The 21,925-nt window shown below is 41.9% G+C and overlaps 2 protein-coding genes across 3 annotated transcripts; both read right to left on the reverse strand.

Moving 5' to 3' along the window:
- Positions 1-292: 292 nt before the first annotated feature.
- LOC311113669 (protein LTV1 homolog) lies at positions 293-8,137 on the reverse strand. 2 transcript variants are annotated; one of them, XM_084156952.1, is made up of 11 exons: positions 7,960-8,137; positions 7,349-7,480; positions 6,193-6,393; positions 5,689-5,776; positions 5,414-5,546; positions 4,969-5,197; positions 2,364-2,491; positions 1,920-2,059; positions 1,676-1,728; positions 1,235-1,435; positions 293-896 (listed from the first exon to the last, which is right to left on the reverse strand). In XM_084156952.1, exons 1-11 carry the CDS (start codon positions 7,960-7,962, stop codon positions 783-785), a joined length of 1,422 nt encoding a protein of 473 aa, XP_084013078.1. In that variant the 5' UTR covers positions 7,963-8,137; the 3' UTR covers positions 293-782. The 2 variants fall into 2 exon arrangements, with proteins under 2 accessions (XP_084013078.1, XP_084013077.1); XM_084156951.1 differs by having other exon boundaries at positions 5,689-5,779; positions 7,960-8,134.
- Positions 8,138-10,621: 2,484 nt separating this feature from the next.
- On the reverse strand, positions 10,622-21,776 carry LOC311113557 (calpain-9-like). The gene is made up of 19 exons (XM_084156808.1): positions 21,340-21,776; positions 20,258-20,327; positions 19,887-20,005; positions 19,536-19,669; positions 19,095-19,263; positions 18,641-18,810; positions 18,450-18,527; positions 18,124-18,284; positions 16,069-16,226; positions 15,692-15,900; positions 15,443-15,479; positions 15,272-15,352; positions 13,929-13,986; positions 13,346-13,410; positions 11,939-12,007; positions 11,723-11,801; positions 11,377-11,493; positions 11,153-11,211; positions 10,622-11,010 (listed from the first exon to the last, which is right to left on the reverse strand). The coding sequence occupies exons 1-19, from the start codon at positions 21,508-21,510 to the stop codon at positions 10,984-10,986; spliced, it is 2,031 nt and encodes a 676-aa protein (XP_084012934.1). The 5' UTR covers positions 21,511-21,776; the 3' UTR covers positions 10,622-10,983.
- Between the last annotated feature and the right edge of the window lie 149 nt (positions 21,777-21,925).

The following is a 21,925-nucleotide window of genomic DNA, read 5'->3' on the forward strand; positions in this document are numbered from 1 at the left end:
CTGCCATTAACCTAGTTAGATAATGATTGACACTTTGTGTATTGTTATTTCCTTTATTATTGGATTTCCTGTTGTTGTATTTCTATGTTTTTATGGAGATCTATAATATAATATATAATAATATAATATAATATGCCATTTAGCAGACGCTTTTATCCAAAGCGACTTACAGTCCTAATCTGTGGTCTGAAATAATCTTCAGTAAACTTTATTCAGGCTGTAAAAGCCTATTGGGTCGTTGGGCATTTAAATATAATTGAATAACCAAATGAATGTCACACACTACTCCAAATCAAACATAAGACTCAGTATTTAATAAAGATATCCAAGGACTTTTACAATATTTCGATTCTCTGTAATTATTCTCAACGAAAAAAACCCAGGAAGAATCTTTAGCTTTATTGTATAAGGTAAGAATGGTAAGTGAACTGCACTCTAATGATTGACAAGATACCGTCAGAACAGTTGATCAATAAAAAGAACTATCTGAATTAGGCTGGTCCCAGATCTGTTTGTGCAGTCTTGCAGACTCTTACTGTCAAGACCATAGGAGTTGGCGTGAGAATGACCATAGGAGTTGGGGAGAGCACAAACAGATCTGGGACCAGGCTACATCAATCTCTGAACACTTCACAAAAAATGTCACACGGCCCATAGTCCTCGTGTTGGGGTCCTCTGCAAAATGGCAGTTGCAGGGTTGTTGTCCATCAATAATCCAGTTAAGAGGATGAGCATCAAGTCAGTTCGCGCAAACAGTCCCAATTCATCTTCCATCTGGGCAGCTAAGACAGCTTTAGACCCTGGACGTTGGAACGCAGGTTCAACATTTGTTTCTCTTGATAGGCCTTTTCCTGTTTGAACGCTTCTTTGTTGGCCTTCTTTTCTGTTCTTCGCTCCTGTAGAAAAATTCAAGCAATATGGTGTCAATGGTGAAGGACAAAAAGCTTTCTACAAGATATCTAAATACTTGAACCATATTCACAGATGACATTTACCAAAACATTTAGTTTTCAAATGTGATATATATATATATATATATATATATATATATATATATATATATATATGTGTATAGTGATATTTAAATGGAGCACAGTATTCCAACCTATGACGATTGCTCCAGGAGCTTTTTCAACCATTTTGTTACCAAGCCAACAATAAATGAATTGTCAACATGAACACCCAGTAGGGAGGGCCAGATAGAGAACTATTAGTTGAGAGTTTAGTAACCCACCTTGCGCTCCTCTTTGATGGCCTGTTTCCTGGCTTTCCGCTCCTCCTTGCTCTCCTCGCTAGGTCGGGGCTGTGTGGCGACGCGGGGCAGGTCTGAGTCGTTGATACGCTCCATGCGCTCCGCCTGCTTGGCTGTCAGGCCCCTCCCGGGAAGGACGTCCAGAGGAATGCCTGTCCTGGTGGACACTCGGATGGGCTTTGCCTGAGAAGAGCACACAGAAATATACCACTATTGGTCAGTACTGTGTAGCATCTCATATCAACAGCAACAATGGCCCTGAGCTGATGCCTTGAATTCACAACTTAGTCGCTAATGTTGAGTAGGAAGATGAGCTAAAAGCCTCTCAAAATGTTGAATGGTAGACATGCAACTAACTACGTGACAATGTCTTTTCTTTCTGTTATCTTCGCTCAAACAACCGACAGAGGAAATATCTCTTACCTTTGGTGGATCTTTGATGATTTTTGGATGGTTATACAAATTTGAATAGGTACCTTGGATAGTAAAGGAAAACAGAAAGGATTCCAATATTCATTTTTTTAAATGTAGTAATCATGGTAAAAAACATCTAGCCAATTCATATGTCATCAGAACTGAATTTGGCATTTACAACAAAGGGCAATCTTAAAGTGTTAGTTACTGAACAGACAGAGGTAATAGCAACACGGTTAGTAGATTAACTTACTGATAATGGTTTCACAGTCCCACTTTTCTGCTGGTGCCGTCAGGACAATGGTCTCCATCTCCTGCTCCTCTTCATCCTCCTCCTCCTCCTCCCTCACCACCGGCAGCTCTTTAGGACCCAGGTCATCAGGCCTCCGGTAGCTGAAATAATACAGTTGATTCAATGACTGTCATTATGTATAGTTAAACACACATACACAAGGACTTGCTTATGGTAGTCTGTTGTGTCCTATGAGGACGTCCACATCTGTCTTTATAATAATATAATATAATAATGTGCCATTTAGCAGACGCTTTTATCCAAAGCGACTTACAGTCGTGCGTGCATACATTTTTGTGTGTGGGTGGTCCCGGGGATCGAACCCACTACCTTGGCGATACAAGCGCCGTGCTCTACCAGCTGAGCTACAGAGGACCACATCTATAGTTACACACACACACTCACTCTAACTCCTTCTGTTTGAAGTAATCTTTGATGACCTCCTCCAGGCGAGCACTGTCTGGCTCGATATGCCCTTCCAGCTCAGCGTTGTCCAGGGCCCCAATCTCATCATCGTCAAACTGCTCGAAAAACTATGGGAGACAGGAAGAAACAAGTTTTGAAAACTATACAATTATATTAATTGAAATAATTGTTTGAATTAAATGAATATCATTAGCTGAAATCAGCACCTGAGTGTTAGGGCTGTTGCGGTGACCGTATTACCGCCACACCGGCAGTCACGAGTCATGAAGGCAGTCAAATTCCACATTACCGTTTAGTCACGATAATTAGGCTTCTCCAAGCTCTGATGCTGGTGATGGTCATTAGTAGCCTACCAAACTTGCTAACTGCCTGGTACTCAGCACTCTATTGTCCCTCTAATCACTCTGACATCAATGCAAATGTAATCAAAAATCAAATCAAACACTTAATGAGAGCCCATGAGCTCATGTTGCGCAACATTTCTATAGGCTATGCAATTGCGGGAGAAAACAGAGTGATGGCCTCTATTAAAAAGAGGAGGATCCCATCAGCTTTCTATAGGCTAGGCCTACTATATTTATTTCTCAACTTTCCTAATATTAAGCATATTGCTTATATTTACAACAGTGTATAGCCTACCTGGCTGGCATGAAAATAAACCATGGGGAAAAGAGTCCTCCATTTGCTATTAAGTGCATAGATGACATGTATTTTTTCCCGCTGCCCCTGTTTCGATACAGGTGCATGATAATGGTCCATTCTAAATCAAAACAAATGTCACACATATATTATTTAGTATATGTAAAGACAAGATTAAATCAAGAATAGTCTGATGGGGTGACAATATTAGCCTATCACTTGTGAATTATATATTATCACTTGTGAATGATGCCCAGAATAAGAAACATTGCCTTTTGTTTGCGACTTGTTCGAATCAGAGTCGCACGCCTCATGTAGCCTAGCCCATAGGCATACATGTTTTAATAAGGTTTGTATCACAACTAAAGTGGCCAAATAACTTCTTAAATTAAGCACATTAATCCGCTTTACAAGAGGTGGAGCCTAACTGGCATATATAAGCAGCACGTGAGTTTCAAGTTTGGGGAAGATAATTTTCACCATAAAAATGCACCTTTATAATAAAAGCATTACATGCATTTGCGGTCACTTTAGATAATGGTGTTTTCCGCTAATGGAACATTTGCGCTTATAGCCTACTACCATGTGCGCATTGCTGCGCTTATAATGTGAAGAAATAGCCTAATAGTTCATCAACATTTTAAGCTAAATGTTCTGATCTGTTGCGTCAGCCACATTGCATAAAAAAAGTTTTTTTGATGCTAGTGGTTGTATTATTTTGGGATCTATCGCATCCCACAACTGTCCCAGACTATGTTTAGAATATTTATTTCTCGCACAGAATAGGTTAACTTTTGTACTATGGGGGATAATAGATTGACATAGGCTAGTGCTTTTGCTGTTCATTAGGCCTACTCATCTTGTTGGCTGATGAAAAGTAAATGTGGTCAGTTCTTCCAATATCTTCAATATGCACCTCAGAACTGGATAAGGACGTGTGCAGTTGCGTCCCCGATGTGTCTGTCTTCACTTGTAGCCTGTGAGAAAGACCCGATCACGTGACGGAGAGCCATGTGTGAGAGACGGCTTCGGATTGCGCAGCACACTCAGAGAGAAGGGAACAACGCAGCAATCCGGGCCGCAAAAGGCATGGATTTTTTTAGGGTGCATTACGGCCACAAAGGGGATGCCGCCATGAAATTCAAGGCATTTTCAAGTGCTTGTCAAACTGGGAATGAGAGTCTATTGGAGTGTGTACAAAGCAGAGCTCATGCCTTTCAAGCAACTTTTTTCAAATCATCATTAGTCTCATCATGCAGCCTTACAATGTATTAAAAATCAAAACATATAGCCCAACGTTTGTAGAACAACTAAAGTTATATTAATAACTCTAAATTAAGCATCTGGAGTACCCATTTATTTGTTAACCGCTCAACACGGAATAGCCGCATTTGCGCACTCCCTCAAATCGTTTGGAGAAAATATTAATATTTTATTCAGCTTTTTTCAATTGTATTCTTTACACTATAAAATAATGCCACGATATGATAAGCACATCTTGTCTGCTAAATGTACTAGCGTAGCCCACAGCCATTTGGCATAGCCACATCAGGACCTAACATAAGGACAACTCAAGAGTATGCTATTCTTTTCTTCTGAAATAGAATACATTTTCTTCATATCATGCTTCTTTAGACCTGTCTAAAATAAATAATGGATTTAGGCTATATTACATGTATTTATTATACTTTTTTTAAATGGCTTGTAGGCTGTGTGTGGAAGCCAGGAGATGCTAAATGTGTTTATGTTAATTAACGGTCAATTACCGTGAGACCGACAGTTATTTGCTTGACAATCACTGGCTAACTACATTTTGTGACCGCCACAGCCCTACCTGAGTGTTTATGCTGTTAGATCAGCCAGTCACTCACAGTTTATATTTTACCAAAGGTCACAAAATGCAACCCAGGTCCAAACCCCAAAAGGATCTCCAGGGCTCACTGACCTTCTCAAAGCGGTCATCCAGCAGCGTGAGCTGTTCGTTCCTCCTCATGACTGACGAGGTCATGGAGTATTCTGTGAAGCGAGTTTTCGTCTCCTCGTCCATGAACATGAACTCCCGGGGGCGCCCCTCGCCGTCCTCATCACCAGAGACACCGCCCTCAGAGTCAACGTCCCCCTCCTCGTCCCCCTCCTCTTCATCTGTATCCTCCCACTCATCATCATCATCATCACTGCAATGAGAGAGACAGAGATCGGTTTCCAACAGAACAAAGAGACTTGGGAGAGCACAGCCTTATTGTAACAGGACTTCAATTAGCAGATGTTTCCCAGCTCTCAGTAAGAAACTGAAAACACAAAAAGCAATCCTCTCTCTCAACAATCAGAACTTGATTGGTACTAGGGCTGGGTAAAAACAAACGTAACTGATATAAAGTATATATTCTTACCCCACGCCAACAGCTCCTTTGACATCGTTGGCCTTCAAAATGAAGTCGTCATCCAGCATGTTGTCTGGGTCGTCAAAGTCAAAGTCCTCATCGAGAGCAGCTACGATGTCCGGGTCCATGTCCAGCCTGGGTCCTTTGAGAAAAAACATGAGAGGAGGAACAAGAGTTAAAAACTTGAAGAATTCACTGATTTAGAATAATGACCTGGCCATAAAACAAAGAACCCAAAATGGCATCTTTCTGGAGTTTAGTTGTTACTGAAAGAGGCCTCTTACCTGAGATGGGGGCAGCTTTGTTCAACATTCCCACCTCCTCCTCAAACTCTGACGCAAACACAGAGGAGGGCAAGTTGAAGGAGACGGTCTGCTGAAGTTACAAAAGGATAACATGTTTAATACTTCCATTTATTACAATTATCTCAAAAATACTGGCTAGCCTACTCACTGTGGCTATAAAATGTGTAGTGACGGTTACTGAGAGAAACATAGTCATGATAGCTAATGATGCCCCCAGTCACCCCTGTCACAACCTAAAGTACACTAGGAAAGCCACTATGTCATGTGATGACATGTCACAACTGGGGAAATTTGATCTCACAAATGCCAGCCTCTAAAACTACTGTTCTGTTTTGCTCATCTCCAGCTATCTACATTGTTAACAAAGGACCAGATCCTTTGACCTTGTATTTACACCATTAGCTGAGTGGTCCAATATATAGCCCAAACATTTACACAACCATTCCACTCACTAACAACCACTGGACCTCCTGCTAAACTTACAGGAGTAGCCTTTTCCTCTTCCTCCTCCTCCTCCTCATCCCCATCCTGGAGGTCATGGGTACGTTTGCCTTTCTGTGATTTGCCGGATGAAGCCCACTCTACGAGCCGAGCCGCTTCTCTCAGGTGCTGCAGGTAGTTGTAGTCGTCGTCAAAAAACACCCCAAACTCCCTCTGCTCCTCTCGTCGCTTCTCCACCTCCACCTGAACACAGATAGTAGAGTAAGTGGTTACGGACCTTGAGACAAAACATACAATTGTGCACATAAAGCAGGATGTCATGCACCAAATATCTTGGTTGTCCTTGGCCAATAACTGTCTTCAACAAATGAAATATGTTTTTGACTTCTACTAGGATAAGTAGCCTAAATGTTGTAACTAATGGATTTTTCCATTGCAACACTAAATATCTTTGTAAGTTCTGGTACATGTACTAACAAAGTGGTTCCCAACCAGGGGTACTAGGACCCCTGGGGGTACTTGGTCTATCCACAGCGGGTACTTGACAAGACTCATGAGACCATAGGCCTACTGGTAAGATGCACACGAGTGGGTACTTCACTGGTACTCTGGGCAGAGAAAAATGCAGTTGGTGGTACAGTGAGTACGTTTTCATGCACACTAATAATTCTATACTAAACAGATTATGGCAGTAGGCAGATTATGCAATAGTCATGTAAACACCTTACTCTGTTTACCTTAATCGGCGTAAGGTCAAAATCGAAGTAAGCATACACCGATTAAAACACCTGGTTTTCTGAGCAATCTTTCAAATTATTCAGACATGTAAACACCTTCATTGGAGTTGATCGTCGCATGTGCTAGCATCAGCCGAGCGTTTTCACATACAAACTTTATATGTCCAAACTCAGAATCAAATATACTTCCCAAAAAGAACATGCTCCCTTCGGTAGAACGTTTATATTATATTGATTGACGATTTTCTGCATTTATCAGAGCGCCATCAGGTAGCCTTTTCAGATGTGTCCATGTAAACAGGATTATTAGGGGAATCGTTGTTCTTGTAAAGCATGTCAATGTTTTAATAAAACGATTATATTAAATCTGGCTATCCACAATAATCTCATTATTGTGTGCATGTAACCATACTCAATAACCGAAAAGGGTTGGGAACCACTGTACTAACACATGTTCTTACCCTTTGTGCGGGTAGGAGGACATGCTGGGGTGCTTTCTCGTCAGCAGCGAGGGGGTCCCTCTGACTTCTGTGGACCAGGTGGAAGGTCACCGCTTTCTTCTTGTCAATGAATGCCTTCTTCCTTTTATTAGGCTAGAAAAGAAAGACATGTAGATAATGTAATGTGTTACATAGTCTTAGGGTCAACTGTATCTGGCTCAGATGCATCAATATGTCAGTGACCTGTGTTGAGTGGTCACTGTTCATTACAAGCCCTTTGTACATGAGGGTTAGGCAGTACACATAAAGGGAAGAACTGTTCTGAAATGTAAATTAATGTTGTTGTTGATGGACTAGCTAGCTAACTTAGCTTAACTAGCTAACAACAAACACCATCACACGAGCTAGTTGGTTGGCTATTGCTAAAACTATCAATCTCACCCACATTTGAAAGAACAAGAGATATTTGCTAGGTAACATATTTGGTTTAGTAGACATTGACAATCACAACAGTTGGCAATATTTATGTAGTAAGTTAGCTACCTATCCTACCTGTCTGTCGACATAGTTAGCATGCTAATAGCTCGCTAATTAGCTAAGCTAAAACAACGTTCGCTGCTAAGTGTGCTTACCATAGTTCAATTGGACCGCTGTGAACACACTTTCAAAGTAGTTTTCCAAACACGTTTATGGTACAGTTTATCTCGCGCTAAAATAGTGGACTTTACGGGGATTTAATTAAGAAACGGTCCATGTTGTTTATCCACGCTAACTCCTGCCTCACGCTGCTTCGACCATTTTTGGAACAAACCATTTCACATCACAAAAGGGATGTGGTTTGTGCATTTCACCCAATACCTCAGATTGTTGTACATTCTTCAATTTGTATTAATACATGATGTTGTCAAAGTATGTATTGTCTGTATGAAATCATTTTTAATTGAAAACAAAGCAACTGGAATGTAATACATGTATGTGTTCCCCATCTTCAGTTGGTATAGCCCAGAAGACCAAACTAATCAACAATGAACAACAGGAATCGATCACAGCATCATTCAGGCTCCAGACGTCCCGATATTTTCAAACATGTTTGATTTTATCAGCACAAAATATGCAAAGCTTTTGTAGCGTGAGATGTGCAACGACACGTTTTGAGAACGGCCATAAGCAATAGCCAATGAGAGCTCGCCAGAGAAGATGCCAGTGCGATTATGTTGTGTCGCATCACCCATAATGTGTAGACTAGAGAAGGAGCGATGTCTATTTCTAGTATGCGTTTGTACTTGCCTTTAATCAAAGCCAAATTGATACAGCTCTGAAGTTCACAAGCAATGTTATTCAATTCAAAATGTTGGCTAGATAGCGTGAATGTCTGACAAAATGTTTGCAGCTGCTTTGAGCCGCAGATCGTTGTAGCTACGTTAACTCTAATCGCATCATTGTTTTCGCGAGACAGCGCGGTATCGACAATCCTCAAGGCCAAGTGAAGAATCTTGTAGCGTGACTCCCGTCGGTGCCACCTCGTTTAGTGTGCGCACCACTACGTTGGCAAGACAACAAAAAAAACTACAGAAAATATGGTATTTTAATGTGAGAGGTTTAGCGATGTTAGGATTTGGAATTACGTGTAGTGTACACCCGGCTTGGATATCAGAGCTCAAAACCAATATTGACTCATTGGAGACTAACCATAAATATTTGCTTATTTATGTAGGGCAATTTGTTTAATTTCCTTATAGGCATGCTGAGATACAAGTAGCCTACATTGGAATATTTACAGACACATCTAAAGCACAGACAGACAGCAGATACAGTGCATTCGGAAAGTATTCAGACCCCTTGACTTTTACCACATTTTGTTACGGTACAGCCTTATTCTAAAATTGATTAAATAAATAAAATCATCATCAATCTACACACAATACCCCATAATGACAAAGCGAAAACAGGTTTTTATATATTTTTTGTAAATGTATAAAATACACTTAAATACCTTATTTACTTAAGTATTCAGACCCTTTGCTATGAGATTGAGCTCAAGTGCATCTAGCTTCCATTGATCATCAGTATGAAAATGTATGCATTCACTAACTAAGTCTCTCTGGATAAGAGCATCTGCTAAATGACAAAAAAATAAAAAATTCATCCTTGAGCTGTTTCTACAACTTGATTGGAGTCCACCTGTGGTAAATTCAATTGATTGGACATGATTTGGAAAGGCACACATCTGTCTATATAAGGTCCCACAGTTGACACTGCATGTCAGAGCAAAAACCAAGCCATGAGGTCGAAGGAATTGTCCGTAGCGCTCCGAGACAGGATTGTGTCGCGGCACAGATTTGGGGAAGGGTACCAAAAAAATGTCTGCAGCATTGAAGGTCCCTAAGAACACAGTGGCCTCGATCATTCTTAAATGGAAGAAGTTTGGAACCACTGAGACTTCCTAGAGCTGGCCGCCCGGCCAAACTGAGCAATCGGGGGAGAAGGGCCTTGGTCAGGGAGGTGACCAAGAACCCGATGGCCACTCTGACAGAGCTCCAGAGTTCCTCTGTGGAGATGGGAGAACCTTCCAGAAGGACAACCATGTCTGCATCTGTAGGAAACCTGGCTACGGTGAAGCATGGTGGTGGCAGCATCATGCTGTGGGGATGTTTTTCAGCGGCAGGGACTGGGACTAGTCAAGATCAAGGGGAAAGATGAACGGAGCAAAGTACAGAGAGATCCTTGATGAAAACCTGCTCAGGACTGCAGACTGGGTCGACGGTTCACCTTCCAGCAGGACAACGACCCTAAGCAGACAGCCAAGACAATGCAGGAGTGGCTTCGGGACAAGTCTCTGAATGTCCTTGAGTGGCCCAGCCAGAGGCCGGACTTGAACTCGATCTAACATCTCTGGAGAGACCTGAAAATAGCTGTGCAGTGACTCTCCCCATCCAACCTGACAGAGCTTGAGAGGATCTGCAGAGAAGAATGGGAGAAACTCCCCAAATACAGGTGTGCCAAGCTTGTAGCGTCATATCCAAGAAGACTCAAGGCTGTAATCGCTGCCAAAGGTGCTTCAACAAAGTACTGAGTGAAGGGTCTGAATACTTATGTAAATGTGATATTTCCGTTTTGTATTTAACACATTTGCAAACATTTAGATAAAGCTGTTTTTGCTTTGTCATTATGGGGTATTGTGTGTAGATTGAGGGGGGAAAAACTATTTAATCCATTTTAGAATAAGGCTGTAACGTAAAACAAAATGTGGAAAAAGTCAAGGGGTCTGAATAATCTCCGAATGCACTGTATATTACACTTTCAAAACATATTTTAATTTTGTTTCATCCAAACTGAGAAATCAACTGATACAGGGTGTCAAAATGATGAAACTTTAAACTTTATCAGTGCATTATTTATTATTGGAGCAACTCTGTAAACAGAATTTAACACAAATTCCACTGGTTGTCAAATACAAGGGGCATTTTAAAACAAAAGAGTGAATTCAAGAGAGACAAAGGCATACATTAAAATATAGCATATGTTTTACGCATGGATTATAACTGTATTCGCTAACCTCGTTCCCAGCGGGAATGACTCGAGATTAGTGTATTTGCAAGCAACACATATTGCATCCCAACCCCTTTATTTTACTTTGTTCTTCTGCTGGATCTTCTTCAGACGTTCATAGAAAGAAGGAGGAACTGAAAAGACAAAAGTAATTTCACAATCAACAGCAAATCATGTCTTGGTGGGCACATCACACTGGATGGACTTTACAGTGGAAACATATACACATTATACAAAATGTAATGTTCATGTTATATTAGACAATGTTTACTATACCTGCAGCATGTTCATATTGACCTCGCCTTTCTTGCTTTTGTCCATTGCTTGGAAAACTCCTGGGGCAGGACAAATTATTTTTTGGGGTCAACAACCAATATAACATTGGGTATGTCCAACAACTAGAAAGCATTTACCATCTCTGAGTGTTTACTTTCTCCATGAAAATCCAAGTTATTTGAGCAGCTATCTCCCATAAAGTGGTACAGTCCCTTTGTACTCACTGAACATATTTTCCAGGCGGACGATGCAGGTGAGGTAGTCATCAAAGTCGATGTCGTAGTTATCATCAGCGTACCTCAAGCCAAGCAGCTGGAGGAGTTTAGTGTTCAGATGCATGCCTTGGATGGTGGAGACAATGTTATTAGTTCGGCTCTGATTCACACTGAAGTTACACCTTTGTCTTTATGAGCCCCTGAAATATCTTCTTGAGAAAGCCTGGGAGTACTCACAGAGAAAGAGACCTTCAAGATCAAAGACAGGATTCAACCCTAGCATTCTACCATTGAGATATGATGTTCTATGCTGGCATTCTATGCTAACCTTATGTACCACGCGGTAGTCTCTCACCTGCTGCTTTGAGGGCTATGCGGAGTTCATAGGAGGACATCTTCCCTGACCGGTCCGTGTCATAAGAGATGAAGAGCATCTGCAACAAACACCATAGACATTGTTATCACCTCCACTCTACACACATGTTCAATATTGAATTGCCACCATAGGCTATTGTATAACAATGTATATGTTATTGTAACTGACAGTAACACGTAGTCATGCTGTACTTACAATCCATTTCTTCATCTTTTCCCAGAAGACCTTGAACTCCTGAAACTCAAGCTGCCCTGAATTGTCAACCTGGATTGATCTGTCAAGGCAAATAACCTACATGACCAAAAGTATGTGGACACCTGCTCTTCAAACATCTCATTCCAAAATCATGGGCATTAATATGGAGTTTGTCCACCCTTTGCTGCTATAACAGCCTCCACTCTTCTGGGAAGGCTTTCCACTAGATGTTGGAACATTGCTGCGGGGACTTGCTTCCATTCAGCTACAAGAGCATTAGTGAGGTCGGGCACTGATGTAGGGCGATTAGGCCTGGGCTCTCAGTTGGCGTTCCAATTCATCTCAAAGGTGTTCGATGGGGTTGCGGTCAGGGCTCTGTGCAGGCCAGTCAAGTTCTTCCACACTGATCTCAACAAACCATTTCTGTATGGCCCTCGCTTTGTGCACGGGGCATTGTCATGTTGAAACAGTAAAGGGCCTTTCCCAAACTGTTCCCACAAGGTTGGAAGCACAGAATCGTCTAGAATGTCATTGTAGGCTGTAGTGTTAAGATTTCCCTTCACTGGAACTAAAGGGCCTAGCCCGAACCATGAAAAACAGCCACAGACCATTATTCCTCCTCCACAAAAAACTTGACAGTTGGCACTATGCATTCGGGCAGGTAGCGTTCTCCTGGCACCCGCCAAACCCAGATTTGTCTGTCGGACTGCCAGATAGTGAAGCGTGATTCATCACTGCAGAAAACGCGTTTCCACTGCTCCAGAGTTCAATGACGGCGAGTTTTACACCACTCCAGCCGATGTTTGGCATTGCGATTGGTGATCTTAGGCTTGTGTGCGGTTGCTCAGCCATGGAAGCCCATTTAATTAAACTCCAGACGAACAGTTATTGTGCTGATGTTGCTTCCAGAGGCAGTTTGGAACTCAGTAGTGAGTGCTGCAACCGAGGACAGACAATCTTTACGCACTTCAGCACACGGGGTCCCATTCTGTGAGCTTGTGTGGCCTACCACTTTGCGGCTGAGCCGTTGTTGCTCCTAGACGTTTCCACTTCACAATAACAGCACTTACAGTTCACCGAGGCAGCTCTAGCAGGGCAGATATTTGATGAACTGACTTGTTGGAAAGGTGGCATCCTATGACAGTGCCACGTTGAAAGTCACTGAGCTCTTCAGTAAGGCCATTCTACTTCCAATGCTTGTCTATGGAGATTGCATGGCTTGTCTGCTTGACTTTATACACCTGTCAGCAACAGATGTGGCTGAAATAGCCAAATCCCCTAATTTGAAGGAGTGTCCACATACATTTGTATATATAGTGTATATTCTAAAAGCATAAAACCAATATTGATCACAGTAATGCATTTTCCAAAGCATCATTATAGGCATTTAGGACAGGTGAAGGATACATCCATCAGGTTGATGATGCTGTGGCAGGTGTTGAGACTCAGACCGTCAAACTTGATTTCTCTCCCTGAAGGAAAAGAGAGGAACATCATAACAAAATAATCATAATATTATAACATCTGTAATCCATGATAGTATAACCTCTCAGACCCAGTGTGAAAGTTTTTCTAACTTAAAGAGTCAAACAATGTGCGTGTGGATTTGTATTCAAATGACATTTGTTGAATTGCTCTTCATGCTAACATCTGAGTTGTAGCGAAACACAATGGATGTGACTTTTACAATTTGAACACACCGACTGCGTCATTGCGCAAAATAGTATGCAGCGTCATCTAGATATGTGTGCAACAAAAGTTCAACATTCACCTTCTGCTACCATTTCTGTCAACCCGTTTATGCATACAGTTTGACGCATACGTTCGATAAATCCAACGTATGCACCACACAGAACGCACTGCAACTGCGTCTGCAATGCAATGCTGCAAGGCAAACGCAGCATTCCATTGGAAAATAATGTACTTCTGATGTACCAGAACGCAATGACGCAGTCGGTGTGTTCAAAGCGTAAAGAGGAGGGCTGCTTACTCCTGCTCAGTACTCCATTCAACATCTGCTGAAGCTCTTTGGCAGAGATGGCCTGGTCCTAGGGAGAAGACAAAATATGACATTCTGGTTATGACCAATAGGGGGCGCACACGTTTCAAAGTTTATTCGCCACATGCACAGGAAACAACAGGTGTAAAACAGTACAGTGACATTCTTACATTGAGAGCCCTTTCTATGGAGGACTAAAAGTGCCACAATTAAATAAATAAATACACCATTAAATAATTACTTAAATGTGTCATTAATTAATTAAAATTAGAATTAAATACATAAATGTGTTATTAAATGTGTCATTAATTAATTCAAATACCGATTCATTTTATGTAAAATACATATATAATAATTTCACTATTTACATTTACATTTCATGGTCCTGCGTTGGAGTGCTTCCTGAATTACTTAAAACTGTCAAACTGACCCATCAAAAGTTGGTAGGCGGAACCTAACGCCTGATTGGTTACCCTCTGCATCAAGCCAAGACAAATCAATTCCGGATAATGTCAGCAGGTCCTGCTTCTACATCCTCTGCTAAGTTTAAAATGTCTCTAACCAACTCCCTGGAAAGTTCACGGAGATCCTCCATTGTCTCTATCCAGGTTGGCCTACTCTACTTCAGACCAAAGCAATGGATCAGACTAGATTCGCGTTAGCCCCGCCCACTGACTTTGATGGGTCAGTTTGACAGTTTTAAGTAATTCATGAATCACTGCAATGCAGGATCATGAAATGTAAATGTAAATAGTGAAATAATTATATATGTATTTTACATAAAATGAATCGGTATTTGAATTAATTAATGATACATTTAATTACACATTTATGTATTTAATTCTAATTTGAATTAATTAATGACACATTTAAGTAATTATTTAATGGTGTATTTATTTATTTAATTGTGGCACTTTTAGTCCTCCATACCTTTCAGGTCAGTGACAGTACCTTATTCAATGTGCAGGGTTTATACACAAAAAGTGACTGGTAGGTGGATATACATGTAAACAGGGCTGAAAAGTGACTGGCAGTAGGAATATATAAATACTTATGGTAATATACAGTACTAATGGTAATATATACATGTAAACAGGAGTAATAGTGACCAGTAGCATAAATAGATAGATACTAATGGAAATCAATAATCAATTAACCGCAATGTAATGAATGGTAGTAATAGAGAGCAGTAGTTGTTAGCCATTTAACAGTCTTATGGCCAGAGGATATGACATTCCTTCGACATGCTTATGGTATCTGAATCAATGACATTGCCAGTTTAACAGAAACACCTCTACTCTTCCTAATGTCTTATAATATTCAGACTTTCTTACCGAACCAGCAATCTTTTCAAACAGCCTCCTCAGTCCCTTCTCCTCATCCGTCTCCTCCTCTGGTAGACTGGGCATTGGGGGCTGAGAGACACATCACAAACACATCATCAACACCAAGTAAAGAGCATCTCAGCATTGCAGTTTTGTGCTATTCAATAGCAGAGTACTTACATCTGGCAGATTAGCATCTACTGTGTTTCCCATCTCCCTGTTGATGACAACATCCTGTGATTAGCTTTCTATCACAACAAATCTTACATTGAATGACAGTTTAGGCTACATGCAATATTAAAAGCCAAACAAATCTTGTGTCGATTGCCTACAGCCATCGAGGGCTTTCATTCAACCTTTCTCTTAATCAACTATCTGCTTGAAACTAATACTGATTCACAGACAATACTCCAAACGTAAATATCATACATGGTTCCGGCTGCCTTCTCAGAGAAGATGCGTATGAGGAAGTCGGCCTCGTCGTGGGGCTGGAAGGTGGTGGGCACCAGCAGGTAGTTCCCTGGGGGCAAGGTGAAGCGCTCAGAGATCTCCCTCACGTTGATGTAGGTCTTACTGCGAGCCTTGGATCCATTGTAACGGAAGAAGTCTTTACCCAGGTGGTCCTCATCTGCAGGGGCCTGAGTGAGAAGAGAGAGGGAGGGCCATGTTTTTAGATACCCTTCAAATTTGAATGAGTAACTTTGTGATTAACCGCAATAACTATAGGTAGCATGTACTAGGAAATTGAAAACCAATGTATTCCTATTGTTTGTGCATATGGTCTCTTTGCCTGTAGTCTCTCTAACCTCGTAAAGAGCAAAGCCAATGGTTTGCAGGTCCAGTCCCTCTTTCCTCAGCGCGCGGCGGTTCTTCTGCATCAGAGCGATGACCACGCTGCACTTATCATTATCATCGTCAGCATGCACCAGGTTCAGCTTGAACTGAGGGTTGGTCCAAAATGTATCTGGGGAAAACAGGTTTAAATGTTTGTTTTATTGCTGGGCTGGAACAAAAGCCTATCTGGCACTCCAGAATCAGGGTTGGCCACTTCTGGCACAGTGGATTCATCATAAAGATACAATTGGCATTCCTTTTTTATCTGGGTCATCAAACTTTGTATGACCCAAACTGACTGTCACATTACAAAGCTCAGATAGACGTTCAGATAATAATGTATTGTGTAGAACATATACATTACCAGTCAAAAGTTTGGACACACCTACTCATTCAAGGGTTTTTCTTTATTTTTACTATTTTCTACATTGTAGAATAATAGTGAAGACATCAAAACTATGCAACAACACATATGGAATCATGTAGTAACCAAAAAAGTGTTAAACAAATCAAAATATATTTGAGATTTGAGATACTTCAAATAGCCACCCTTTGCCTTGATGACAGCTTTGCACACGCTTGGCATTCTCTCAACCAGTTTCATGAGGTAGTCACCTAGAATGCATTTCAATTAACAGGTGTGCCTTCTTAAAAGTTAATTTGTGGAATTTCTTTCCTTCTTAATACGTTTGAGCCAATCAGTTGTGTTGTGACAAGTTAAGGGGGTATACAGAAGATAGCCCTATTTGGGAAAATACCAAGTCCATATTATGGCAAGAACAGCTCAAATAAGCAAAGAGAAACGACAGTCCATCATTACTTTAAGACATGAAGGTCAGTCAATACGGATAATTTCAAGAATTTCAAGTTTCTTCAAGTGTATTCCCAGAAACCATCAAGCGCTATGATGAAACTGGCTCTCATGAGGACCGCCACAGGAATGGAAGACCCAGAGTTACCTCTGCTACAGAGGATAAGTTCATTAGAGTTACCAGCCTCAGAAATTGCAGGCCAAATAAATGCTTCACAGGTTCAAGTCACAGACACATCTCAACATCAACTGTTCAGAGGGGACTGTGTGAATCAGGCCTTCATGGTCGAATTGCTGCAAAGAAACCACTACTAAAGGACACCAATAAGAAGAAGAGACCTGCTTGGGCCAAGAAACACGAGCAATGGACATTAGACCGGTGGAAATGTGTCCTTTGGTCTGAAGTCCAAATTGGAGATTTTTGGTTCCAACCGCCGTGTCTTTGTGAGACGCGGTGTGGGTGAACGGATGATCTCCGCATGTGTAGTTCCCACCGTAAAGCATGGAGGAGGAGGTGTTATGGTGTGGGGGTGCTTTGCTAGTGACACTGTCTGTGATTTATTTAGAATTCAAGGCACACTTAACCAGCATGGCTACCACAGCATTCTGCAGCAATACGCCATCCCATCTGGTTTGGCCTTAGTGGGACTATCATTTGTTTTTCAACAGGACAATGACCCAACACACCTCCAGGCTGTGTAAGGGCTATTTGACCAAGAAGGAGAGTGATGGAGTGCTGCATCAGATGTCCTGGCCACCACAATCCCCTGACCTCAACCCAATTGAGATGGTTTGGGATGAGTTGGACGGCAGAGTGAAGGAAAAGTAGCCAACAAGTCCTCAGCATATGTGGGAACTCCTTCAAGATTGTTGAAAAAGCATTCCAGGTGAAGCTGGTTGAGAGAATGCCAAGAGTGTGCAAAGCTGTCATCGAGGCAAAGGGTAGCTATTTGAAGAATCTCAAATATAAATATAAAATATATTTTGATTTGTTTAACACTTCTTTGGTTACTACATGATTCCATATGTGGTATTTCATAGTTTTGATGTCTTCACTATTATTCCACAATGTAGAAAATAGTTTAAAAAATAAAGAAAAACCCTGGAATGAGTAGGTGTGTCCAAACTTTTGACTGGTACTGTATGTTAATCTCTGATGTAGAATAGGGAATCAAGTCTATTTATTACATTTCTGTCTGCAACCTTGTCCTCTCACCTATGAAGTTCCTGCAGCCGCCTGCGGTGGAGCCACGGATCCAATTGCCCTCGAACATGTTCACCTCCCACTTCCGCTTGCTGTCGTCCGTCAGAGAGTCCGGCGTCAGGTTGCAGATCTCTATCTTGTCGTAGTTGGCCTTGAAGTCCTCAAACTCCATCCTGAAACAAGCAACCATTTTGATTCAGAAAAGTATTCACTGTATACAGGAGTGGTCCCCAGACCTTGTTCAGGGCCACTGGAAAGCACATTGCTGTTGAACATGCCAACAACATGCGGGAAACTTTGCCATATGTAAAACTATTAAAATCACTGTTGTTACTAACCAGAATTCACCATCATCCATGGAGTTCTGAAGAATGCGTTTTTTCTCAGAACTGTCGATTACATTCCACTCCTTAGACCTGTGAGAGAGAAAACAGATAACAGAAGAACCACTCTCTCATAGTGCATAGTGTATGCTGGTTTTTATTCCTACTCATCTCAGCAACACCTGATGGAAATGAACTGGACTCACTCGTCACTCCAGGCACCGTTCCATTCCACCTGTCCCCAAGGGTTCCTGATCCGGATCAGCTTGATCTTTTTTCCTCTGTAGTTGACTTCCTCAAGGCCTGTGATGGAGTAGGCATGTCCCTTCACCAGTCCTGAAGCTGTCTGGGCCTCTGACTCAGCAGAGCTGGTGATCTGGAGAGAGAAAAAAAACAATCTTTATCAGTCACCAAAGACCAGAACTATGTCTCTCAGACCTGGACCCGTATTCACAAAGTGTCTCATAGTAGTAGGAGTGCGGATCTAGGATCAGGTCCATCCTGTCTATGTTATCTTATTCATTGTGATCTAAAAGACAAAAACTGATCCTACATCTGACCAGCACTCCTTTCCTGAGACGCTTTGCAAATACAGGACCTGGTGTCTAAGGACCCCATGTATAATGGTCTTCCATTGAAACTGGTTTAGGAGGCCCTTACGTCGATAGAGCAGCCCATCATTGAGCCTCTGTCGTGGGCCTTCTTCATGATGTTGAAGAGGTCGGTTGGAGCGCTTTTGGTTTCGTACGTCTCCCCCACGCCGCCAGTGAAGTCCTCCATGGCCTCCAGGGTAGAGCCTCCCTTCAGGGACTCATAGCTCCCATTCAACCTGACAGGACAAGGAATGGGATGGAATGGGTTAACTAGGGATATAATGGGCGTCAAATAGCAGGCACTTGAAAATTAACCCAAGCTTTGCAGAGTGGTCTGCATGCATTTGGTGAGAAATTGGTTACAATCATCCAATACTCATGTTTTACATGAACTACACACTATCAAGCAAACTTGACGATAACAAACATAAATAGTTGTACAAAACACTTATTTTAGTTTGCATAAATGTTATACCTGTACTTTTCAAAGTTTACAAGTTACACATACTTGGCATAGGCCTTCTCCAGCAGTGCGCTCCAAAACTCGTTGTTGGATGCAGAGTGGAGCAGCACCAGGCGGTTCCTCACAGCAGGCAGTCGGTCATCCACCACCACGTCCAGCCATCTGTTGTGCTGCCAGAACTGGAGGAGAGAGATATGTCAGACTATACTTACGGATGACTTCCATTAACTAAATAATTGTGTAATCACTAATGTCAATAAAGTAAATACTATGTAACAATGAACATTTAAGACTCAAACATTCTGTAAATAATGTAATATTGTCATACAGATAAAACGCTATATTCTGTCAATAAATGTGATGCGCAGTTGATAGCTGTGTAGTGAGTGAGTCTACCTGGAAGTGGAAGATGCCAGCATAGCTGTGGTCAAAGCCCTGGTCGTTGGGCACCACTCTGGCCAGGGTCTCCTTATGGAGGGTCAGAGAGGCAATGGCTGCCAGGAGCCAGCAGTCCCCTGGGTGACAGAGAGAGAGAGGTGATGAGTCAAGACCTACACACTGAAAGCCATATATATAACCGCCAATCTTAGCGGTCTTATGTAATGCTATAGAGTCAAAGTCTTAAACTCAAGGCCAGCGGGCCACATCAGGCCCGCAAGCTGCTTTCTTGTGGTCCCCAGACAAATATCTCACTGTCATTTCTAGCGTTTGGATATCGATGTATGATACACGATTCGTATCATATAAGAAGTACTATGTATACAAACCTAGCGCTCCTTGGCATATGTCTGTCCTGTCAGCCCCACCGACTATGAATTCGGGATTCTCACAAAGCTCCTGTAAAAGAATAGGAGCAGGTGTATGAGGCTTAGTGACAGTGGAGAAACAGCTTTTAATGGAGAGGGGGTTAGGAGGGACTCTGCCGCCTCGGGTAGGTGTGTTCACATTCCTGGTGTCTTAATCAGTCAAAGTCCCCAGTCACTGGAACGCAGAAACAAAGGGAGGCGGTACAGGTATTCATTCACAAGGATCACCCAAGAGAGAAATGCTTAAGGATCATAAATAGGATCTAGTTGGATCTTTCTCAGTTACAGGGTTTTCTAGGAGGTTTGAGGTATGCTAGTTTTAATAGTTGATCACAGATCTAAATAGTTACACATTGCAGTATCAACCTTGGCAAGGTACTCAATCTCAATGGCAAAGTGTGTGGTCAGCATTATGTATTGAAATGCACAGTGTGAATGTTGCTGTGGATGAGTGAAAACTGGTTAGCTTAAGCTCTTAAGATTAGCTAACCTCTATGAGCACATAACCTGTCAACCACCACTTCCAAGCAAGTTCAACACAGAGAGAAAACATTCAATGCATGCTTCAAGGCTACATTCCAGAAGACTGTGCCCTTCATGTGAGACGGGCATGGACAGTATCTCCGGCTTCATTTATGTGCAGGACACTTTCAAGTTTCAAGATATGAACACTGCAGAAAGGGCATTAAATATGAGCCAGATAAAAGTATTAATTTCTTGCAGAACTGGTTTTAAAGTGATGGTTGGATAAAAGCTCGTCATCAACAGACAGACCTGGCCAGGTCTTGAGGTTTGATGTAATCCGAATAAGGTAAATATAAGGACTATAGTATTCTATACTTTAACATTGCATATTGTCTTGCCTTCAGAACAAATCAGATCAATCAACCTACCTACTAAACAGAGACCCCATCCAGGCCATTCATTCTCAACGATCAACTACAAATGTTCTAATTACACTGTAATTACCACTGTAATTACTGTATTCTTTCAGTCACATTAGCTCACTCGGAGTAGACCATTTGTACTGTAGCTTTACATACCCCAGGTCTCTTCCATTCAAAGGTGATGGGCACGCTCTGGCTGTAGTAGAGGGATGAGTCGCAGGCAGGGAAGTCTGGGTCCTCAAACAGTTTCTTCTTCTGTAGACACTCCTGCCTCAGCTGCTCAAACGTCTTCCCATCCGCTTGGGTGCTGATCGACTTGGTGGACATCTTGAGGGCTCAGACTAAGGAGGAAACTAGGGAGAGATGGAGGACTGTGTCTGTGTGGGAGAGATGTCCCTTGTTTGTGAGCAGTGACAGAGACGGGGAGAGAGGGGTGTTAGTGTTTTTGCCCGTCCTGTGTCTTTGATGTGCATGTGGTTTAGACTGAGTGACAAGCTTGTCAAGCAGGTGGTTAGATAGGTACACACCCTCCAGACAAACTGGTTTGTTCTCTACCACGGCAACACACCTGACCTCGCCCACTTCCCCTGCCCAACTGGTTGTTACCGCTCCCTCTCTGATATGGGAGTTCACTATAGAATGTGTTCCGGAATGTCAGGTTTTAGGTAGTGACAGATTTGTCGTCACTGCTAACATGTTATGCATATTTGAAGTGGAACAGCACAAGATCAAGTTTTAGATC

Source organism: Coregonus lavaretus (genome assembly GCF_964263955.1).
Source record: "Coregonus lavaretus genome assembly, chromosome: 40".
In the NCBI taxonomy this organism is placed as follows: domain Eukaryota; kingdom Metazoa; phylum Chordata; class Actinopteri; order Salmoniformes; family Salmonidae; genus Coregonus; species Coregonus lavaretus.

Excerpts from the sequence above, each read along its gene's own strand:
- LOC311113669 (XM_084156951.1), bottom strand. Across the intron at positions 2,492-4,968 it reads TGGATGACCGCTTTGAGAAG|TTTTTCGAGCAGTTTGACGA; the intron begins GTCAGTGAGCCC and ends TGTCTCCCATAG. Across the intron at positions 897-1,234 it reads CCATCAAAGAGGAGCGCAAG|GAGCGAAGAACAGAAAAGAA; the intron begins GTGGGTTACTAA and ends ATTTTTCTACAG.
- LOC311113557 (XM_084156808.1), bottom strand. The coding sequence starts at position 21,510 with ATGTCCACCAAGTCGATCAGCACCCAAGCGGATGGGAAGACGTTTGAG. Across the intron at positions 16,227-18,123 it reads CGGCTGCAGGAACTTCATAG|ATACATTTTGGACCAACCCT; the intron begins GTGAGAGGACAA and ends TGTTTTCCCCAG. Across the intron at positions 15,901-16,068 it reads TTGGCTTTGCTCTTTACGAG|GCCCCTGCAGATGAGGACCA; the intron begins GTTAGAGAGACT and ends CTTCTCACTCAG.